The sequence below is a fragment of the Talpa europaea genome, assembly GCF_964194135.1.
Source record: "Talpa europaea genome assembly, chromosome: 16".
NCBI classification, from domain to species: Eukaryota; Metazoa; Chordata; class Mammalia; order Eulipotyphla; family Talpidae; genus Talpa; species Talpa europaea.
The window spans coordinates 23,327,791-23,351,094 of record NC_140084.1 but is presented as its reverse complement, the minus strand read 5'-3'; the positions used below and the strand labels follow the sequence as shown (position 1 = coordinate 23,351,094).

General features: G+C 50.1%; 1 protein-coding gene across 1 annotated transcript in view; it reads left to right on the top strand.

Moving 5' to 3' along the window:
* Positions 1-23,096, top strand: part of GPT2 (glutamic--pyruvic transaminase 2) — a gene marked incomplete at both ends in the record, with an annotated part of 31,748 nt that extends 8,652 nt beyond the window's left edge. The window contains 9 exons of the mRNA XM_084257254.1: positions 1,120-1,228; positions 5,928-6,058; positions 8,139-8,382; positions 13,904-13,983; positions 16,045-16,181; positions 19,311-19,485; positions 21,136-21,291; positions 21,750-21,862; positions 23,006-23,096. Of these exons, the coding sequence (XP_084113380.1) occupies positions 1,120-1,228; positions 5,928-6,058; positions 8,139-8,382; positions 13,904-13,983; positions 16,045-16,181; positions 19,311-19,485; positions 21,136-21,291; positions 21,750-21,862; positions 23,006-23,096 (1,236 nt within the window). The remainder of the gene's footprint in view (positions 1-1,119; positions 1,229-5,927; positions 6,059-8,138; positions 8,383-13,903; positions 13,984-16,044; positions 16,182-19,310; positions 19,486-21,135; positions 21,292-21,749; positions 21,863-23,005) is intronic.
* Between the last annotated feature and the right edge of the window lie 208 nt (positions 23,097-23,304).

Genomic DNA, 23,304 nt, shown 5'->3' with positions numbered 1-23,304 from the left:
CAGCCCTGCAGGGAGTTTGCACAGGGTATGGGGGAAGAGACCCAAGGAGCATCCACAGTGACTCCCTCCTGTGGCAACCGCTGCTGACCTCGGGAGCATGCTAGTTCCCCCATGATTATCTGACACCCCAAGCTGGGCCCAAGATGGGGATATGGATCACTGTAAACAGGGAAAAGAGGAGCCCAATAAGTCAGCTCTGCCAGGGAAGTGGAGATGGATGGAGGGCAGAGGGCTGGAGTTGTCCTGGAAACTTGTTCTGGAAGCATACAGCTCTGGAGGGGAGAGGTTGAGAGGGGCCTCTCTTGGCAGAGGCTCCCCTACATGCCTGGTGCTTTGGGTGTGAACACTGTCCTGTGGCCCCAGCCTCACCCACCTATGCTGGACAACTCCAGCCCTCACCATCTCTTCTGACCTTCACAAGTGCCCCTGGAGGAGGGCAGGCCAGGTCACTGCCCGTTGTCCGCTAGCGCCCACCTGAAGTCAGCCAGCGGGTGTCAACGCTGTGAGCCCCAGCTCCTCCATGCCCCTGGCACGGCATGAGCTGCCGGCTTAGACTTGCCCGGTGAGCTGCGGTTTACTGGCACTTTTGCAAACATTTCCTTGTTTAATCTTATTAATTTGTGAGGTTTAGGGTGATTTTCTTTGTTACAGAAACAAGAAAGCTGGCCTGATTTTCAGTTATGGCCGGGAAGCGGGGAGGAGGTCAGCCAGGGGCCCTAGGGAGGGAGCTGAGGGGGCTCTGAGGTCCTCTCCTGCCTCCTTGGTTCACCTGCCTGCTCAGCCCAGGCGCCTGCTCCCTGTCCTTATGGCCTTGGCCACGCGAACAGCTGTCCTTCGTGTATGAACCGGGGCTAGTGCCTCAGTGGCCTCCTCTTCTGACAGCACACCCTTGGGCTCCAAGCCTGAGTCATGATGCACCCCACCTCTTACCACCTCCCCTTCTGCTGCAGAGTACCCAGGTTCCCCCTCTCTCACCTCCAGGCTTCTTAGAGAGGTCTGCTACCCCTGCCCCTCAGAGTTGTCTTCCTTGCTCTGTCTCCTGCCCAGTGTCCCTCATGCTCCTCCTGGGGCTCCAGGGTAGAGGGTACTGGGAGCCCAGCCTCGCCTCTGTTCCCCCAGGTGATGGCACTCTGCACATACCCAAACCTGTTGGACAGCCCCAGCTTCCCAGAAGATGCTAAGAAACGAGCCCGGCGGATCCTGCAGGCTTGTGGCGGGAACAGTCTGGGTGAGGCCCCGACTTTGCCCGGTCCTGGGGGGTGTGAAGTGAACATGTGTGCTCAGTGTGGGCCTAGGCGCCACCTGCGTGGAGGCTGTGCCTGCGAGTGACTGTGTGTGGGGTGGTGGCCGTGCAGAGTAAATGCAACGTAGTGTTCCTCTTCTGCCTGTGCTCCTCTGTGTTAGCCTCCTGTGTGCTGAGCCCGGGAGACCAATCAGTGGGGGAACTTGGGGCACAATTTTGGTCTTATACCCGCAGCCACTTCCACCGCTGAGCCTTCCATCACAGCAGAAGGGTTCATGGGAACTGGCCTCGCGGGAGCGGGAGGCCAGTGTTCAGCATCCTGCCTCTCTGTGCCCCCAGCTCTGGACACACGTCCCACGTTGGGGGGGTGGCAGTCAGTCATTGGGGAAGGAAGTGCTGCAAGATGCCCCAGCCCTCTTGTGATGGCTTCATTCAGACTGTCCGGTCTCCCATTTCATTGCCTCCCATCACACCGCCTCTGCTCCCGTTGCTGGGAACCCGGGCGCTGCCTAGGAGGGGAGCACACCAAGCACCAGAGGCCTCCATGGACCTGGAATTTGGCCCCTGCAGATGCGAAAATGATATTCTCTCTCCTTCCCTGCTGGAGGTAGAGTTTCAGCCCCCAGGCCTCTGGCTCATTGCTCTCATCTTTTTTGTTTGTTTTTGCCTCATTTATTCACCCAGCGCCTCCACAGGGCAACCAGCTTCCCCTGCCCTGAGGAAAATGGTTGTTCTTGGTGCTTTTTTAGGATATGCGCCTAAATGTTTCAGAAGGTAGGACAGGGAGTCCCATGGCTTCCTCAGTAAGGGGTCAGCCACCCTTGGCCTCTCTGACATCGCCTACCTCCTTCCTCCCCTTCTCGGCTCTGCCCTTCATCAAGAGCCCTAGGCTAAACTTCCTGGCTGTGGCCACCCGACCAGCCCCCTGTCTCAGTCTGGACAACTGTTCTTAATGGTGTCCTAATCAGGTAGGTTGCAGGACCTGGATTTCCTGCGTGTCAGCCAGGATGCGGTGTGGGTCAGCACCTTCTGTGGCAAGAGCTAAGGCATGAGCTGGCAGAGCAACCGACAGGCTGGAGGCCTGATTTCCAAGCTCCAGATCCTCCTGCACCCATGGTGCAGCCCAGAGGACAAAGGACTTCTCAAATAACTCGGGCAGTGGGCCTGAGACTCTTGGAAGCCACAACCAAGAGGCGGGGCGGAGGCGTTGGCCTTCTGTGTGTCTGATGTGAATGTCTGGAGGAGGCTGGGGGAGTCTTTGTTTCACTTACTAAGCTTAGTCAACAGGATTTTGCAACTCTGTGTCAGTCAGGGCTGGGAATGGGTTGGGAGGCCATTGTTCCTGCCAGTCCCTTCTTGGGGTAGTGTAGCAAGAGAACATTTGGCCTGTGGGGTTTGGGAGACCTGCCCTGAGTTCTCTCTGAGGATTTTGTGAACACAGGTGAGGCCTCTGAGCCACCCTCCTCATCCTGGCTCTAGAAGTACTTTGTACTCACCCTGGGCTTGCAAGGAAGGTTGACACTTTGCAGAAGTCTCTTGTCAGGTGTGGAGAAGCCCCACCCATGGGGGTCATGACCAGGCCCTGCCCATTGCAGGGATGACACGTGTCTTGACCTGTGACCTGAGTGGTGAGGGGTGGTGCTTTCTGTCGGCTAAGCCTTGGGCGGCTGGGACCTGCCCAGGGAAGTAAGAAATGGAAAGTGTTCGTGTGCCCCGGGATGACCCTAATCCGAGTGTGGATACTAAAAATTTACTTGAGATCTTTGAGCTCACCTGGACATGAGCTCACCTTCCCATCGTGCCCTTTAAAATGATTTCTTAATAGAACCTCATTTGTTGTGTTTGATGAGTAATTTGGTTCTCACATTATGTTCTAGATCTTTTTTTTTTCTTTTAATTTAATTTATTTATACAAGCACTGGGTACAGTCAGAAGCGCGGGAGGGTGAGAGAATTCACCAGAGCCAGAGTGGGGAGCAGAGCAGGCAGAAGGACCGAGGTACACTGCTGAGGGGAGCAGCGGGCGGCAGGAGAGGTCTGAGCTCCATGTGGGACCCTCCTCCGGTGGCCGGGGAGCAGCCGGGGATCGAACCGGCGCTGCAGAGGCTGCAGGCAGCTTCGCAACCCAACGCTCAACCGCTGCGCCACCGGGGAGGCCCATGTTCTTGATCTTGAGTAGGATATTGAGGTGAACTCTAGATTCCCCCTAGGGGAAGAGGGAGATGGAGAAACCCAGAGGCCCTCATTCAGTGCCTCCCTGAGCACACGCCGTGTCTCAGGCACTGACGATTGTTGTCGGTGCTGAGAACATTGGTGAACCAGCCAGATGGTGCCTATGCTTGTGAAGCACACCATCAGATTTGGGAGAAACAAATATGTATTTTTAAAAGATTTTTATTTATTTATGCATACAAGAACTAGGGTGTAGGCCAGAGGTGGGGGGGGGTGGTGGTGAGAGGTTTCACCAGAGACAGAGTAGGGAGCAGAACAGGCAGACTGACTGAAATACACTGCTGAGGGGAGCAGCGGGAGAGACAGGAGAGGTCTGCTGCACCATGTGGGTAGCTCCCCGGCTGGCCTAGAATCAAACTCGTGCTGCAGAGGCTGCCAATAGCTTCACAGAGCTGTGCTTAACCCCTTGTACCACCTGGGAGGCCTGTAGATCTGAGCTTTGAAGGACAGATATGCTTTGAAGCATAACATGAAACCTGAAGGAAAAGGGTGGGAGGTCATTGGGCAAAGCCAAAGGGAGGCTACCAGTTGGTGGACACCTGGGAATTTAAGGAAGCTGGTGTGCTCAGAGCAAGGAGAAGAGACTGGGCTAGTGGAATGGAGTGGAGGGAAGGGTGCTGAAAGAAGGCAAAGGGAAATATGGGGTGCTAGAAAGTTTCTGAGTACAGGAACTCGGTAATATCAAATAAGTCACCCAGTGGAGAAAGGAATTTGTTACACCAACATTTGAACTTCATGACTTTCTTTTTTTTTTTTTTTTAAGATTTATTTATTCATGCATACAAGCACTGGGGTACAGGCCAGATGCACAGGAGGGTGAGAGGATTCACCAGAGACAGAGTGGGGAATAGAACAGGCAGACCAACGAAATACACTGCTGAGGGGAGCAGTGGGCGAGACAGGAGAGGTCTGCGCGCCATGTGGGATTCTCGCCGACCAGCAGGGATCGAACCGGCGCCACAGAGGCTGTGGACAACTTCACAGCACTGCGCTCAACCGCCTGCACCACCAGGGAGGCCCACGACATTTTAATGTACAAAATATTTCAAATGTATTACAGTACCCCAAATTACAACAAAGGATGCAGACTTAATCCATTAATGTTTATCACTTGAGCCTTAGAGAACTGAGCCAGTCTTCCTTCTCTCCCACCCCCATTTTACCGTTGGTCACAGGGTGAGGCCAATGCTGCACAGAGAGGCTGAGGCAGAAACCCAGCAGCTGCTCTTTGAGTCAGCATGTTAAACCTAGTACCTCGGAGTGCTGGGCCTGAACTGATGTGCTCAGAGGCTCTGGGAAGAACCAGCTGCTTTCTAGAGCCCCATCATACCTGCCAATGTTGGTTTGGCAATAACCTTAGAAGGAATAGGCTGGTTTTCTTTAAATGTAATATAAGATTCCAGTGGTATAGAGTGAAAAATCTGCCTCCCACCTCTGGCCCCAGCCTTCTGATTCACTTATTCAGAGAAATCACCTCACCAGTTTGTCTTCTTCAAGAGGGATTTTATGTATGTACAAGGATATATTTCCAATTAAAAAAAAAAACACAAATAGTGGCATGATATTAGGGGGAAACAAACTTTCTTATTGAGGTATTACAGACACGCAGTAGGATGCATAAATATTTATGTGCAATTTGAATAATCTTTGCAAATGTACACACTTGTCTCAGCCTCACCCACATCAAGGTACTGAACCTTTCCAGCACCCCAGAAGGCTCTGCTGTGCCTCTGTAGTCAATACTTCCACCCCAGAGTAGTCACCACTGGGCTAACTTCTAGCACATTAGCTTTCCCTGTTTTTGAACTTCATTTTGACAAGGTCTGGATTACAGTCCTAAATGGCAGTCAGAGGATATTGTTGACATGGGTGGTGATAGGAGGGTTCACGCCCAGCAGCCCCAGGGGTCTGGTTAGTGCTAGTCAGGGTTCCCGACTCCTAGCCCGGCAAATGGTACCATTTGGGGTTTACACATTCCCTCTGGTTCTCTGGAGCCATGTGTAGGAGTGGACTTATCCTAGCTATGACTTACATTGTCATAGAACATATGTAATCCCAGAAGAATAGGTGAAATGGGGATGTGCCCCATCCGACCAACTAGAAGCCAGAGCCTTGAATAATGCTTGACATCTAGTAGGTTCTCAGTAGATATTGGGTGAATGAGTGGATGGGTGTGTGAGTGAATGAGCAGATGGGCAGATGGGTGGGCAGACGGATAGATGGATGAGTGAGTGGGTAGATAAGTGGGTGGATGGATAGATGAGAGGATGGGTAGATGGTGCCCAGATGGGAGGCTAAGCAACTTGCCACAGTGAAAAGCCTAGGGTAATGGGAGTTTGGATCCTACCTGAGACCTCCCTAGTCTTTTCCCTTCTAGTAAATGACATGGTTGTCACCAGCTATGGAGCCAGACCTTGTGCCTGCAGTCACTTGTCTCACTTGCTCTCTTACAGGATCTTACAGTGCTAGCCAGGGCGTCAACTGCATCCGAGAAGACGTGGCTGCCTATGTCACCAGGAGAGATGGCGTGCCTGCGGACCCAGACAACATTTACCTGACCACCGGAGCTAGCGACGGCATTACTGTACGTGTGCGGGAGGCCCGTCGTGAGCCTGTGTCCACCCTTATGAAGAACAGCCTTGCATGTTAGGGCCAAGCATGTGAGCCTGCTTGCGGGGAGACAGGCCTGGGGTGGGGAGGCGGGTGGCCAGAGGGGGCCCTCTGGCTCCTGCTGTCTACCCTGCCATGGTCCTTGGCGCATTCAGTCTTCTGAACTCGAGTACTGCTGCAGCCTCAGTTTCCCTCCAGTAGGTCTAGTCAGAAAGGGCTCGGGAGGGTGTCCCTCTTTCTGGTGGCATGGGCCTTTCTCACTCAGCATTGCTAGTGTTGCTTCTCCCCTGGGCACTGGGGTGCCAGGGAGCCAAACACGTTTGGTCTCCATTTACACGCTGGTGCTGAAGCACACTGGCATTACTAAATCATTGGTGAGGGGCAGAGTTACCAGAAATGGGCTGGGGCAGCAGAATGGGGCTCTGAGTCCTGCAGGGCTTTAGGCCACAGTGAGGACTATGGTTGGCCTGAGAGCAATAGGAAGCCAGTGAAGGGTGTGGTTTATCAGTTTTAACTTTGGCAGTGAGGTGACGCTTAGGAAGTGAAGGAAGAGGTGATGTGGGCAGGGGTGCTGTTGAGGATGTAAGAAGAGGCTCAGGGGTCAGGGTCACTTAGCAGGGGGAGTCTGGGATCCGGGCTTGCAGGCACTTGTGGCCTCTGCCCCTTGCAGGCTGTGCTGTCTGGTGTTCTGCCCAGGGAGCAGCTGGGCTCTTTCCCTTGCACCACACTCCTCGCACTACCTGGTGGGTACTGGTGCCACCTGCTCACTCTCCCTACGCGGAGCCAGTGCTGTGATTCCTACTTTCTTAGGGTTATCTTTGTGTCTCCTGACCTCCAAGGCTGTTGTTTTGGTATTTGTTGAGTGCTTCAGTCCTTTTCAAAGCCTTTCAAGTGCATTACATTCTGGTTGGAGCCCAGAGACAGCAAGCGGCCTGCCTGCTTTTAGTCAGCTTCAGTGACGTTTGTGCTGGAGTGTTGAGGCTCCAGTCTGCAGCCACAGCATCTTTTATGTGGTCTGCTGTCAGAACTGTGCTGTGTTCTGCTGTCGGGGCCTCCATCCAGTCCTGGAAAGGCCTGGGCAGGCAGAGAGAGGTCCTGTAGGAGCCAGGAGATGCCTTCTTACCGAAAAGAATCGAGTCATTGAGTTATTCAGTCTGGTGGCGATCTTGTAGCAAGGGAACTGAACCTGAGAAAGGACCTCAGCCCTTGTGTAAGCGGGGAAGTCTCCGAGAAGAGGGCTTTGGCTTATTAATTCAATGAATAAGTGCCACCTCCACCAGTTCTCCCAGGACTCCCACGCGCCCTGCCCACTCAGCTTTGGAAACGGGTGGAAGCGCCACCTGGTGGTAGTAGATGAGTATTTATCCCATTGCAACAATGCTCCCTTGTGCAGGGGTCTTCCCAAAGTCGGGCACAGGTAATTTACTGACCAGAGTACTGAGCCCCACCCCAGCCATTTGGAATGAGTTTCAGGGGTGAAGTCAGAATAATTCTGAGAAAGGCCAGTTTGCAGAGCACTGCTTTAGTTCTCTTTAGAAAGAATTGAGTCTTCACATGCCAAGTACTGTGTTAAGAACTTTTTCTTTTTTTTTAAAGATTTATTTATTTAGGCATACAAAAATTGGGGTGTAGACCAGAGGTGCAGGGGGTGAGAGGATTCACCAGAGACAGAGTGGGGAGAACAGGAAGATCTACTGAAGTACACTGCTGAGGGGAGCAGCAGGCGAGACAGGAGAGGTCTGCTGCGCCATGTGGGTAGCTCCACTGGCTGGGGATTGAATTCATGCTGCAGTGGCTCTGGGTAGCTTCATAGTGCTGTGTCTTAACCCCTTGAGCCACCAGGGAGGCCCGTGTGTTAAGAACTTTAAAACATTTTATGTTGCTCGGTCCTCACAACCGATCTCATTTTATAGATAAGGAAAGTAAGACTGGGAGGAAGCCTTGTTTAGGGCTGCAATGAAGGCAGTCTGTGGGGTGGATGGGGCCAGGCTGGAGTCAGCCCTTGAGGCGAGGGGAGTTGCGCTGACACTGTAGATGTGACTTCTCGGTTGCAGACAATCCTGAAAATCCTGGTCTCTGGGCGTGGCAAGTCGAGGACGGGGGTGATGATCCCCATCCCGCAGTATCCCCTCTACTCGGCAGTCATCTCTGAGCTCAACGCCATCCAGGTGAACTATTACTTGGACGAGGACAACTGCTGGGCTTTGAATGTGAACGAGCTCCGGCGGGCGGTGCGGGAGGCCAAAGAGCACTGTGACCCCAAGGTGCTGTGCATCATCAACCCTGGGAATCCCACAGGTTTGCACTTCACTTCCTTACTAATTCTTTGGGGTGCGGCAGCTGGTCCAATGCATGCCTAAACACTAATGAGTTAAGAAGTAATGCAAAGTCCTCTCTTTGTTCCCAATTTCCCAATCCAATTCCAGATTTGGTAACATAAAGCTATTAAATTTGCCTCAGGCCACCTTGGCTGATGAGCAAATGCAGGCATTCTGTTGGTCAGGGTTGTATTATTCAAAGACCAGTTTTTTCCTGTTCTCACATTGGCAAAGTATCCCTCCTTGAGGTCACTCACACAAACTGTCACCAGTAATCCCTGGCTCCTTGTTTGAGACTCGCTCCTTGTTTTTCTGAACCAATTTCCAGGATGCTGGTGTATGCATTTTTTGTTTTCTTTGACACGACATTGCTGTGTACTTTGAGACCTGAGAAGGAAATGCTATATTAAAAACAAAAGCAAACAAACCCAAAAAATCTGTTTCTGCAAGTTATAAAGCACTCTTAATTTTGCATCATTTTTTTTTTTTTAAAACCAACAAAAAAGAGCACAGTCCTGCCTGTTTTGATCTTTCTGGGCTGCTGGCTTCCTATACCCCCGATGCTGTTTGGATGCAGAGAACAAGGGCTCCTCTCTCCTCCTTTGTTGAGATAAATTGGGTCAGGGCCAAAATGCGTTGGAGTTAATTGTGGAATCTGCTTCTCGGGAACATCGAATGATGCTTTAATCAGCTGAAAGCACCACTTGAATTCCTGAGTGCAGAAAATGGGTGCATCTGGCTGGAACACTGGTTTATTTACCCCATCTTGGGGGAAGGGATGAAAGATTCTAACCATGATGCAGTAGGAAAATGATCTACAGCTGGCTTGCACATTAGAATCACAAAGGGAGCTTTTAAAAAATCCCAGAGGCCAGGTCACATCCCAGAATCTCTGGGGACCAGTGGCCCTGGCAGCAATAATTCTATGCAGCTGAGGGTGAGAACCATTGCTTTTGCTTGTTAAGATCCAGACTTCTGTGCCCACTCCTGGAAATTCTGCTGGGCTGGGCTCAAGGATTTATATTTCTAACAAGCTGCCAGGTGGTGCCAATGCTACCAGCCCTGGAACCACACTTGTAGCAAATCCTGCATCTTACTCCGGACACCTAGTTTGTATTGGAGAGCCTGCTATTCCTGACCAGGTGTTTACATAAATCTTTACCTGGTGTCTGGGAAGAAATGACTGCACCACAGACTTTCCTGTTTTAGTCAAAGGATTCGTGTAAGTGTATGCTAGGGTAAATCATTTTAAAAAGCTATGAGTTGACAGAGGCTGGTTTTGCTCCCTGGGGTCTTAATGTGTAAAAAACAGTCAGTTAATGTGAGATGGGGGTTTGGAAAATAGAAACAGACCATGATGACTATGAATTTTGTCTGGACCACACACAGTGACCACTGCCTGAGAGGTGCCAACACGGACTGGGATATTAAGCCAGGGCTCTTTGGGTTTCAAGGCAGAACCCCAGCGCAGGAGTAAAGGGGTCTGGTCACAGAACTGTAATGTCCAGGTGGTGAAGCTGAATGGGTGTCATTGTTCAAAGTCATGTTTCCTTCCCCTCTGCAGCACTGTATGTGTTTGTCCATTCCTCAACTCGACAGGCATGTCTAAGTACTGCTGTGTCCTTAGGACTGGAGAAAAAGAAGCTCTGTTCTTGTCCTCAAGTTTGCATGCGCACACTGGAATTGTTTGTGTATGGTGGATGTCATTTCCTCTACTGAACTGTTACCAGCCTGACCAAATCTACTGAACTGTAGGCTTTCTGAGGCCCAGGTCCTTGCTCTTTTCTTCCTTGCATTCCTCTTGGCATTATGTGAACATGGTTTTGAGATTCTTGGTGCTCAAATCTTTACTGCACATAACAGTATACAGTTTGTGGAATCTCAGGCACGAGAGGGCAACATTAGGAGGGTCTGCAGCAGGCTCCAGAATGTATCCCTCAGAATCTATCAGAGGGAACGGTGGCTGCTTCCTTCGAGACTCGAGGGCTTTCCTCTCAGAATCCCAGAACCTGAGCTTGCTTCATAGGAAGTCCAGTTGGTGCTGCTTGACAAGAGAAGAGTCAAACCCTTCATACAGGAATTGGTTCCTTGCTTAGTACAAGCCTGAAATCCTGGCTGAATCATTGCATGCTCTTAGAAAAATTGTCTTTCTATTTTCTCCAGACATATTCTTGACAGTCTCACATAGGCTAAAAAAAAAGATGTTTTTGTTTTTGACAAAATACTCTGCATATTATTCTGCATCAAGATATAAATAATGCATATGCACCTAAACATGTATGTACTTAATATCCAGAAATACACATCTATTTCTTGCTTATAGTGAGGAAGTTACCAGCCTGACCAATGCAGTGCTTTCCAGAGAGCATGTGAGTGCCCCAGGCATCCCAGGGTCATGCTCACGTAGGTCGGAGGAAATACTGGGAGCAGGTTCCACAGTCACCTGGTTGCATTTATTCCTTTCCCACCTAAATCCATGACCCTGAAGGGGGGAACCTTGGGGTGCACCGCATCCCCGAAGATGCCTGGCTCCCACATCTCACTGATGGGATGCCAGCACTGGTGTGCAGCCTCATTCATGGGGTGCTCATTCCACACAAATTTATTGTGCACTTGTTGCCATTGGCTTTGAGGGTGACCAGTGATTGGTGCAGTCCTCTCCCCTGCCTAGCGGGGGCGCTGTGCACCGCCGTAGGCACGGTAAGGGAGAAGTGTACTAGCTCCAGCCAGCTAATGTGTCCTCTCCGTTACCTGCTGGTGTGCTGGGAGGAGCTGAGCTGATTGATTTAATCCTTCCCTTTTCCCCCTCCCTTTTATTTATCTGTTTTTATTGAGGTGGCATTGATTTAGAACACCGTATAGATTCAGAGGTCTGGCTTCCTACTTCTCAGGCATACCATACCACATTCACCACCAAGGCACCCATGTCCTTTGCCACAGGCCATTGGGTCTGCTTCCTCGACCCCTCCCCACCCCTGTTTTTTTCTGTTTTACGTTATTGTTAATATTTTGACAGGATAGGATTTCTCCTCTCAGGTGTGGTAACCGTGGCTCTCCCACCACCAAAGCACCCATAGTCCTTTACCATAGTCCACTGTGTTCTCCCCCACCCTGCCACCCCCTTTTCTCCCCTCCCCCTTTCCCTGGGTCTCCCCATCCTTGATGCCCCCGATTTATGGTCAACATTCAAGGATTGGTTTTAAAGTTTGTCCTTTTTTTAAAAAAAGATTTATTTTATTTATGCATACAAGAGGTGGGGTACAGGCCAGAGGTGTGGAGGGGGTTTGAGAAGATTCACCAGAGACAGAGTGGGGAACAGAATAGGTGGATCTACTGAAATACACTGCTGAGGGGAGCAGCGGGTGAAACGGAGAGGCCATGTGGGTTGCTCCCTGGCTGGGGATTGAACTCATGCTACAGAGTGCTGAGACTTAATCCCTTGTGCCACCAGGGAGGCCCTAAAGTTTGTCTTTGTTTTACCCTCGGTTTGGTTTTCTCTATATTCCATCAGTATTTATCTTTCTCCTTTTTGCTCACTTCACTTAGCATAAGCCCTCTCAGCTCCATCCATGTTGCTACAAATGGCATGAGTTTCTTTTTTGATCACTGAGTAATATTCCATTGTGTATATATAGCACATCTTTTTTTTTTTAATTTTCTCAGAAAACCAAGTTTCTTTTGTTATTATTTTTGTAAAACTTTTTATTTTATGTATTTTTTACATCATTTTTCATTTTTGTACAATGTATGCATTTTCATCTTGGTTATAGTCCCCATACAATCCCCACCACCCTTTTTTTTTTTAATTTAAATTTTATTTTTATATTCCCCATACAATTACAACCCCCTTATTTTACCCCTTATTTAAGTTTTCTAGATTCCTGCTATGAGTGAGACCATCTTGTACTTTTCTTTTTCTTTCTGGCTTATTACGCTGAGCATGATCCCTCCAGCTCCATCCATGTTGCTGCAAATGGCATGAGTTTTTCTTTTTTGATTGCTGAGTAATATTCCATTGTGTATATGTTCCGCATCTTCTTGATCCAGTCATCTATTTTTGGGCATTTGGGTTGTTTCTAAGGCTTAGCTATTGTAAAGAGTGCTGCTATAAACATAGGGGTGCAGGTGCTCTTTGGAATTGATGTTTCTGTGTCCTTTGGGTAAATACCAAAGGAGTGGAATTGCTGGATCATATGGAAGCTCTATGTTTAGTAGGTCAAGAAATCTCCACACAGGGCCTCCTGGTGGCGCAGCGGTTGAGCGCTGGGTTGCGAAGCTGCCCGCAGCCTCTGCAGCGCCGGTTCAATCCCTGGCTGCTCCCCAGCCACCGGAGGAGGGTCCTACATGGTCCCACATGGTCCCACATGGTGCGCAGACCTCTCCTGCCGCCCTATGCTCCCCTCAGCAGTGTACTTCGGTCCTTCTACCTGCTCTCTCCCCGCTCTGGCTCTGGTGAATTCTCTCACCCTCCCAAGCTTCTGACTGTACCCAGTGCTTGTATAAATAATAAATAAATTTTTAAAAATTAATTAATTAATTTAAAAAAAAAGGAAATCTCCACACAGCTCTCCATAGTGGTTGGACCAGTTTGCACTCCCACCAGCAGTGCAGGAGAGTTCCTTTTTCTCCACATCCTCGCCAACATTTGTTGTTGCTAGTTTTTTTAATATGTGCCATTCTCACTGGTGTAAGATGGTATCTCATGGTAGTTTTGATTTGCATTTCCCTGGTTACAAGTGATGCTGAACATTTTTTCATATGCCTGTTGGCCATTTGCATTTCCTCTTCAGAGAAGTTTCTTTTTAGCTCTTCTGCCCATTTTTTGACTGGATTATTTTCTTTGTTTTTGTTGAGTCTCATCAGCTCTTTGTGGATTTTTGTGATCAGTCCTTTATCATTAGTGTTGGGTGCAAAAATGTTCTCCCAGTCGGTGGGGTTTCTCTTTGTTTTGGTTATTGTCTCTTTTGCTGTGCAGAAGCTCTTTAATTTGATGTAGTCCCAGCTGTTTATCTTTGCCTTCACTATCACTGCTTTGGGTGATGTGTCTGTAAGGATGTCTTTGAGGTGCATGTCATGTAGTGTTTTGCCTATATTTCTTTCTATGTATTTTATGGTTTCAGGTCTTATGTCTAGTTCTTTAATCCATTTTGAGTTGGTTTTTGTGCATGGTGTGAGGTAGTGGTCAAGCTTCATTCTTTTGTATGTGGAAGTCTAGCTTTCCCTGCATTGGAAGAGGCCTCCCTTGTTCTAGTGCATGTTCTTTATCTCTTGTCATAGATGAGTTGTCCATATATGTGTAGTTTTATTTCTGGGCTCTCCATTCTATCCTATTAGTCTGTGTGTCATTTTTGTCCCAGTACCGTGCTGGTGTAAGATGAGGCCTTGCCCCAGCAGCCTCCCTGGATATGACCCTGGGTTGGGTTCTTACCTAGGGACTATTTAAACAGCATTACAACCTACATTCTGGTTTTATTTTTTGTTGATTTTTTTTTTTTTTTTAGGTCAGGTGCAAAGCAGGAAGTGCATAGAAGATGTGATTCACTTTGCTTGGGAAGAGAAGCTGTTTCTCCTAGCTGATGAGGTAAGAGTGGCCCTAACGCTCCCCTCAGAGAAGGGTGAAGGTGAGCTTTCACTTGCAGTGGGAGCAATGCAGGCCTGACTGTTCTGTGTCTAGAGAGTTTTCAAACCAGGGAGGAGGATGTTAATTCAATGTAACAGCTTAAGAGTCTGTGACCTAAATCTAATTCAAACCACTTTAAACTTAAGAAAAAAAAGTGTTGATTGCAGTGTGGGAACTGTATCTTCCATATTCTCCCTCATTCCATTCTGCTGCATTGGCCTAACAAGGGCCTGCTATATTCCCTGCCTGGAGAGAGAGCCTTTCTTCCTGGTGGGTCTAGCAAACATCTCAGAGCTGAGCCTCATTGGTGCAGCTTGGGTCAGATGCCCATTGCTGGACCAATCACTGTGGCCTGACAGTTACAATATGCAAATAGACCAGGCATTGAGCAAGGAACAGGGTCTCTGCCCTGTGCTGCTCCAGACCAGGGAGGAGAGAAGAGAAGAGAGTGATCCCTGAGGTCAAATCGAGGGGCTCTTATCCTTGGAGAGAAAGTTGGTGCTGGCTGAGCTTATTGCCGGGATCCTGTCCTTCCTGTGCTTCCATATCCACCATCTCAGTTCTCACAGCCTATGAAGGGGGGAGTCTGAACCCCATTCTGAACCCCATTCTGGAGCCTGTTCTTGCCTACCTTGCAAGCAAGAGCTTATCAAATCCTGTTTCACAACATTTCTGAGTGATTTCTGGTTAGTTGTAGCTTCTAGCACACTTGCTTCATTTCTTTGTTCCTGAGCCTCCCTACCGCCCCCCACCCCCAGCTTATTAAATTGTTGCCCTGATTACTAGCAGATGTGCCTAAGATCTTCATTTCAAAAGGAGAGAAGGGATAGCAGAGTAGCCCACGGGTTTTCTTGTGATCTGGTACACAGACCTCCTCCCCACTGGGTCTGGGAAAGGGGAGGGAATGGGGAGAGCAGCAAAGGGACAAGGGGACAAGGGGAGGTCAAAGCAGTGGGAAGAGGAGGAAGCTCTGTCCCCCTGGGCAGTGATGCAAGGAAGTTCCTGCCCCACCGCCCACCACAGTGCCTGATCTCCAAAATGGGTGTGGGGAGTCCATCTCTAAGGGCAGAGCGGGGTGCCTGCCTGCTGTGATCACTGAGCTGTGCAGACAGGGAAGAACAGAAGAGGTGGAGTTGTGAGTGCTGTTCACACTTACAGTCTAGGGGAGACTGAGACTGGCAGTGAACGTGGTGTTGGAACAGGCTGAGAGAACAACAAGGTCAGCTGTTCAAGCAGGGAGGTCAGAGACACGGTACATGAGCTGCCGTCATTATTTATCTTTTGAAGAAAGTAATATTTTTTTTTTGCAATATTTGCCTTTCTCTGCCTGACTTATTTCACTTAGCATCATCCCTTCAGTTTCATCCATGTTTTTCAAATGGCAAGAGTTCATCCTTTTTTTTTTTTTTTTTTAAAGATTCATTTATTTATTTATACAAGCACTGGGTACAGTCAGAAGCGTGGGAGGGTGAGAGAATTCACCAGAGCCAGAGCAGGGAGCAGAACAGGCAGATTGACGAAGCACACTGCTGAGGGGAGCAGCGGGTGTGGCAGGAGAGGTCTGTCATACCATGTGGGACCCTCGCCAGCGGCCGGGGATTGAACCGGTGCTGCAGAGGCTGCAGGCAGCTTCTTAGCCCAGTGCTCAACCGCTGCGCCACCGGGGAGACCCTCTTTTGAAGAAAGTAAATGTCTCACTGCAGAAAGAAAATTTGGCTAGACAGGTAGGAGCTCTTGATGTCATCACTAGTTGGATGAGGTAGAAAGGTCTGGAAGCTGGGTGGAGGGTGAGTCTGAGAAATCATGTAGGCAGTCCAGCTCAAGGCTGTTTGTCCTGGAAGGTTCCTGTGGGCATGCTCTTCCCTGGAAGCAGTGCTGGAGGTTGGGCTTCACAGCACACAGCCTAACGGGTGTTGACCCTGACTCTCCAGGGCCCTAAGGGGCTTGGCCACACTTGACAGCAGCGTGCATGGGTTCAGGCTCCTGGGGGATTCTGGGTGACTGTTCTGTCCTGTCCTACAGGTGTACCAGGATAACGTATACTCTCCGGACTGTAAATTCCACTCATTTAAGAAGGTGCTTTACGAGATGGGTCCTGAGTACTCCAGCAACGTGGAGCTTGCCTCCTTCCACTCCACCTCCAAGGGCTACATGGGCGAGTATGTTGACCTCCACTGCCTCCTGTTTCCTCTGGGCCTTCTTGGCCCTGCTGCTCCTCTGCCCTGCCCCAAGGTGAACTCGCTGGGCAGAGACAGCCCTCTGTATCTGCTGCTTCTGCTGATGTGAGAAGCAGAGGGGGCAGCCTGCACCCCTAGCCCCTCCCTCCAAGGAGCTCCATGTTGTAAGGATGGCCCTTGAGCAGAGGCTTGTATAAAAAAGGTCATGCTTTAAAGAAACCCAACTATGGATAAATGATGAAAATTATAGAACCTTCCAATGCCACTGTTTTTTTCCAGACCTGTCACTGTTGTTCTGATATTGACAGAAGTCTGAGGGCCCAGGGAAGGCAGATTGAGAGGACAGATGCTGTCAGGCCTACGGGCCAAGCTTTGTGAGCTCTGCATGTACCTTGCCTTAGCACTGGGGTCAAAAAGCAGTGAATCCTGTATTCGTTCATCCTGCTAACATTTACTGTGCATCTGCTGTAAGTTCACCACTAATCTCAGCACTGAGAACATTGCAGTCCACAAACCTTGTGGTTTGGGCTTCTTTGTTATAGCAGCTCACCCTGAACCCTAACTAATACATTAGCCTGTGCCCTAGAGGGGCCATTGATTCAAGCCTGGCATCTCCCTGAACAGGCTCTAGGGTTGGGGATGTGTTTCATTGGTGCCAAAGAGTATCAACCTGAAGACTTTTGCTGGAATTTTCTGCTACCTGAAAACAACCAATCCAAAACTGAGCAAAGCTTATATTCTAGGGAGGAAAGAGAAGCAATAGACAAATGAGTAAAATCATGTGTTAAGTGGAGAAAAATTAAAAATCTTTAGAGAAGAGATGCCAAGGGGAGTGCTAGGAGGTTGCAGGCTTCAATAGTGCTCCACTGAGGAGCTGGCTTTTGAGTTAAGACCTGAAGGAAAGGAGGGAAGGAGCTATGTAGGTATTTGAGGGAAGAGCATTCCAGGGAGCTGGAACAGCATCTGCAAAGGCTCAGAGGTAAAGACATATCTGGCATGTTCCAGAAGCAGCATGGGGACAAGGGAAGACAGAGTGAGGAGCAAAGGGGCAGAAGTTGAGACCAAAGAAGTCACAGGAGACCACATCACCTGGGTGCTTAGGTTCTGTTTCACTCAGTGAGACGAGGCACTAGAGGATTGAGCAGATACATGGCTTCTGTTTTCCTAGGTTGATTGCAAGGTGATGGGGGAGGGCAGGACAGAGCAGAGACTCAGTCAAGTGAGAAGGCTCTGAGGGGGGGTAGACATGGCAGAAGATTCTGGATGTATTTGAAGGTGGAGTTGCTGGTTGGAGAAGATGGGTATGAAAGTCCCATGTTATTTGTTCAAACAGCAGGAAGAATAGAGGTACTGACAGATGAGGAAAGCTGTAAGAGAAGCAGATTTGGGGGAGATGGGGAGTTGGTTTTGGAGGCATTCAATTTGCAAATGCCCAATGCGTGGCCAGATAGATAGAGAAGGTCCAAGGACTGGGGCTGAGCCCTCATTGCCCAGACCCTGGGAGAGGAGAGGGGTCCTGGAAAGGGGACTGAAGAGGACAGGCAGTGCATTTGCATCTTGAGGCCTTCATTCCCCTACGTGGCAGCTGTTTCACTGTGTGCCTGGTGTCAAGATGGAGATGGAATCTCACCCATTGAGCAGGAGGCCATTGTCAGTGTGAAGCTTGGAGAAGTATGTGGGCCTGGTGGAGGGAGCTGTGGGGTGGTCGCCTAGCTGTCTTTGGCTTTATTTGATGTGGGCAGGGTGAATTGATGCCAGTCTTTTCCGTCTGCCTCAGTGGCAGAGCTGGCTCCTTGCCAACATCATGTGCTGCGAATCTTTTTTTTTTTTTAACATTTATTTATTTATGCATACAAGAACTGTGGTATAAGCCAGAGGTGTGAGGAGTGAGAGGATTCACCGGAGAGAGTGGGGAACAGAACAGGCAGACTGACTGAAACACACTGCTGAGGGGAGCAGGGGGCGAGTCAGGAGAGGTCTGCTGCCCCATGTGGGTTGCTTCCTGCCTGGCGGGGGATCAAACTCGTGCTGTCATGGCTGGCAGTAGCTTGATAGCCCTGGAAAGTCTAGTTGAGGTATCAGGTGGGAACCTGTCTCTGCCAGTTCAGTTTGGCAGTCTGATCCCAAACCCCAAAAACATTTCATTGAGTGTCTCATTGTGTCGGGTGCTGGGGGGAGGGTGCCTGCATTTCAACACTCTTTAGTCTGAACATTATCAATCATAATGCAAAGAAGGAAGCATAGTTCCAAAAAGCATGACCGATGGACCAGATTTGGTTCTGAAAGGTTTTCTTTAAATCACTGCATGATCTCATCTTATTTTCATGTGATTTGACTCAGTCAGAATCCTTTTGACTGTAAGAAACAGAAACTCAGTTTGAACTGGCCTACACGAAAGAGGCTTTTTAATATCCACATAGGTAAAAAGTCCAGGAGTAGAGTTGAATCAGAGGCTTTTAGGATGTCCATGGAATATTGTCTCTGCTCTGTCTCACTGTCTTTCTCAGTTCTGTTCTCCTTTGGGTTGACTTGTTTTCAGGCAGCAGAAAATTCCAGCAAAAGTCTTCAGGCTTGATGCTCTTTGGCATCAGTGAATCACATCCCCAGCCCCGGAGCCTGTGCAGGGAGATGCCAGGCCTGAATCAATGGCCCCTTTGGAACAGGGATTAGTGTATTAGTTAGGGATCAGGCTAAGCTGCTGTAATAAAGACGCCCCAAAATACAATGGCTCAAGCATGATGGAAGTAAAGCTCCCTTTGACATAATAGTCCAACAGTGAACGAAGTCCAGGCAGGTCCTGCTCTCCAAGGGCACTCAAGGACTGGGGCTGTGGCATCTACCTATGGCACCGAGGCCACTGCTCCAGCATCTCCATGTCTCAGTAAGTGGGAAAAAGGAAAGAGGACAGAGAGAAATGCCTTTTCCTTGTAAGGAAACAATGTAGACTGTGTACATGTCACTTCCCTTCACCTTTCATTGACAAGAAATTAGCTACCCTGGCTGCTCAGCGTTGGGCATGGGGAAGGTTGCAGAAGACTCTGGCCAACTGAATTGTCATTACTTGAGGTCTCTCTCTGATTGGTGTGTCCTCGCCCCCTCTTTACCTTCCAGGTGTGGCTACAGAGGAGGTTACATGGAGGTAATCAACCTGCACCCTGAGATCAAGGGCCAGCTGGTGAAGTTGCTATCGGTGCGCCTGTGCCCGCCCGTGTCTGGGCAGGCCGCCATGGACATTGTTGTGAACCCCCCAGTGCCAGGAGAGGAGTCCTTTGAGCAGTTCAGCAGGGTGAGTTTGCATCACTGCTGGGGCGGGGTCCCCAGTGTTCGGCACCCCCTCCTCTCCAGCCGTAGGCGCCTGCCTTCAGGGGTGTGACCTCTAGGGGGCGCTCCTGGTTCTTTATGATGCCCGCCCCACTCCCACAATGTTGTCTGAGGATGCAGCTGTGAAGTGTTTGGAAGGGGAGCACTGTGTTCCCCAGGTCCTTTTCCTCACCTGTGAGCACCGTGGGTAGGTAGACACCCAGAAGGAAGGGCCTTGTGTCCTGAGAACACCTTGGGGTGTTGTGTAATTAAGGTAAAAAAGGGACAGAGATGGGTATGGCCTTCATCTAAGCCTTGGGTCTCCCCTTTCTTAACCCCATGTCCTCACAGCTCCAAGAGGTCCAGCTGGACCATTGCAAGTGGCAAAAACCCAACTCAGACTAAGAAATCTATGGGTTATATAACCAAGAAGTCAATTCCCAACTCTCCCAGACTCACATCTATTTTCATTTAAATTGTGGTAAAATACACAGAACATAAACTTTGTTGTTTTTTTTTTAAGAATTTTGTGTTCCTTTTTTTTTTTATTTTTAAGATTTATTTAATTATACAAGAACTGGGGTACAGGTCAGAGGCCAGGGAGGGTAAGAGAATTCACCAGAGACAGAGTGGGGAGCAAAACAGGCAGGCGGACCGAAGACTCTGCTGAGGGGAGCAGCGGGCAAGGCAGGAGAGGTCTGCCGCGCCATGTAGGTTTCTCTCTGGCCAGCTAGGAATCGGACCCCACTGCAGAGGCTGCGGACAGCTTCACAGCGTGGCGCTCAACCCGCTGCGCCATCGTGGGTGCCCAAACTTTGTCTTTTTAACTGTACAGTTTAGTATATACAGTACACCCATATGCAGTCATCACCACCACCCATCTCCAGAACCATTCATCTTCCCAGACTGAAACTCTGCTCCCATTAAAAACTAGGCCCCGCCCACCATTCTACTTCCCGCCCCTGAATTCAGCTACTCTAGGTGCTGTAGGTAAGAGGATTCATACATTATCTGCCCTTTTGTGTCTGGTTTATTTGACTTGGCATGTCTTCAGAGTTTGTCCATGGTTTGTCCTTTTTAAGACTGAATAATATTGCATTTTGGCTCACCTAGTCATGGGCAGGCCCTACCTCCTGGTCTGATTCTGCTCCAGCTTTTGGACACATGTCCAGCGGTGAGCCTGCCACTGATCTGCTTTTCCTGCGTCATGTTGCCCATTACACCGTACAGACTGAGAGTGGGGAAGGGTGGCCCCAAATGAAGTGGTATGGCTGCTTCTTAGGAGCTTGCTCTAAGGTCTTCCATCTAGGGCTAAGTCCATTCAGACTGCTGAGAAAGAACTGGTTTTCCTTGTTTTCAGGATTGACATCCTGGTAAGAGAATAGAACCATGACACCTGTGGCCAGGAACTCCTTGCGTGCCCGTGCCGCAGGGCTTGTGGCAGCCTCGTGGCTGAGCATCCGTGAAGAAGCTCCTGCAGGGGGGCATGCATCTCGCCCACCTTCCAGATTTGCAGTGCTTATGGGAGGCAAACACGCCTTTTACCAGTGTGTCCCCTCACCTGGCACTGAAGGGAGCTTCCTGTGGCTGGAGCCATTCTGGGGTGCTGACTCCTATGCTTTCTCTGTCTCGTCAGGAGAAGGAGTCCGTCCTGGGGAATCTGGCTAAGAAAGCTAAGCTGACAGAAGACCTCTTTAACCAAGTCCCGGGAATTCAGTGCAACCCCTTGCAGGGGGCCATGTATGCCTTTCCTCGGATCTTCATCCCTACCAAGGCCGTGGAGGCCGCTCAGGTCTGGGGCGCCAGCGCTCTCACCGGTTTCACTTTGAATTGCTGGGTTGGGGGCTACTTCTTTCTTCAGGGAGCAAACGTGCTGGCCCTGGAGACTTGAGTTTTGTGGGCCACGTTTACAGAGGGGTTCTCAGAGGCCTGGCCCCTTGAGTGTGTTGTGGTGATGGGCAACAGCTGGTTGGTCCCAGGAAGCAGTGCTGATCCGGGCTCTGTTAGCACTGGTGCCCTGAAGCCCGATGCCCAGCCATGTGAAGAGCTAAGTGGACACTGGGGATGTGTGAGCACCCCTCCCTACCCGGCCACTGTGCCCTAGAACCATGATCCTGTAGGAAGCAGAGGGGTGAAAGGCTTTGCTGTGGGAAAGAATTTCAACTATATTTGGCCATGAGTGTTTAATGCTGTGTATGTGCAGTTGCAAGCCAGGAATGAATCCTAAGTTCTGTCCTGCTCCCCACGCAGGCCCATAAGATGGCCCCTGACATGTTCTACTGCATGAAGCTCCTGGAGGAGACTGGCATCTGCGTGGTGCCTGGCAGCGGCTTCGGGCAGAGGGAAGGAACCTACCATTTCAGGTACAATCCTGCTCCGCACCCGGGGCTGGCCCCACGTTTGTCTTGGGAAACAAGACACAGAGTACAGGCCGGCCTCCAAGGCCCGGAGGTGTATGGGCTTGGCCTGAAGTTACCGAGACCCCCTCCAGGTTTCCCAAACCTGGGAGGAGGGGAAACCTGGAGGTGGTCTCCAAGATCATCTCCTTGATCACTGTCTCCCCTCCACTGCTGCATCTGTCATGTGTGCCGTCTGAAATGTTCCCCAAGATGTGCTTTCTTCTTTACTCTCTGTCCCTTTTCAGCTCTGTAACAGCAGCATCCAGCATCCAGGCGCTCAGTAGTTCAGGGCCTGCTGAGATGCTTCATCCACAGCACAACGGAGGTGGCTCCACGTGCTGTTCTTGCTTCCCAGAGTGAGCCTTGCCTGTCCCTGCACAGATGGAAACTCTTGGACCTGCGCGAGCAGGCACAGCTCAGCCAGGTTTCCCACAGAGGCCAGTCCGTTCCATTCAGAACAGCACTTTCTCCATGCCCGGTGCTCTCAGATGTCTCCTGCAGCAGGAGCTAAAAAAGGAAATGTCATGAGCTTCGTTAGCATCTGGAGCCAAGTGTTGACTCAGTCAAGGTCGTGGGCAAGGTCGTGCGCATACCTTTTTGCCCGAGTTAGGTTCACCTCAACATTCTACAGCTCATTCAAGAAGTGATTAATGCTGGGGAGCATTTTAACCTTATTGGAGTGGGGCTGGGGGGTGGGGGGGTTAGTTACCATGGCAACCAGGGATTCCTTTGTTGGGAGGGGTGTGGCTGGAGGTTCTCAGTGTAAGAGACTGTGGGGTGGAGATTTCAAAAAAGCCCCGTGTAGCAGGAGTGGATTTTGCTCTGTGCTCTAGAGAAAGTTCTGTATGTTGGTGATGGTGTGATGAGGTAGCAGTGGCTTAGCCAGAAGGCTACTGCCAGCTCGCCTCTTTTGTTCATATGTACTAGCAGGAAAACAAGTGTGCAAATGGGAAAGAAAAAAGAAAAAAGGGGTTCTATAGGCACCAGATGCTATCCAGCCACACTTCCTGGCTTCCATGTCTACATGAAGGAATGAGTTTTGGGGTTCAGTGCTTGCTGCTTTCCCAGAGCAACTGGGTCCAGGCTGACACTGTTCTCTCTCAACAGAATGACCATTCTGCCTCCAGTGGAGAAGCTGAAGACGGTTCTCCAGAAGGTGAAGGATTTTCATATAAAATTCCTGGAGAAGTACGCGTGAGGCCTCCTTGGGCCCCAGAGGGAGACCAAGCCCCCGGCCTTCCTCCTGATGCCCACCCAGGCCAGACTGAACTCACCTCCCCCAGCGACTCTGCCTCAGGCCTCACAAAGGTCACCAGTCGCGTTGTCGTTTCCCCAGGAGACTTCTTTCTCTGTGCCTTGATGTTGGGAGCACTTAGCAAATGTGAATTGAGGATGTCTCAGAGCCC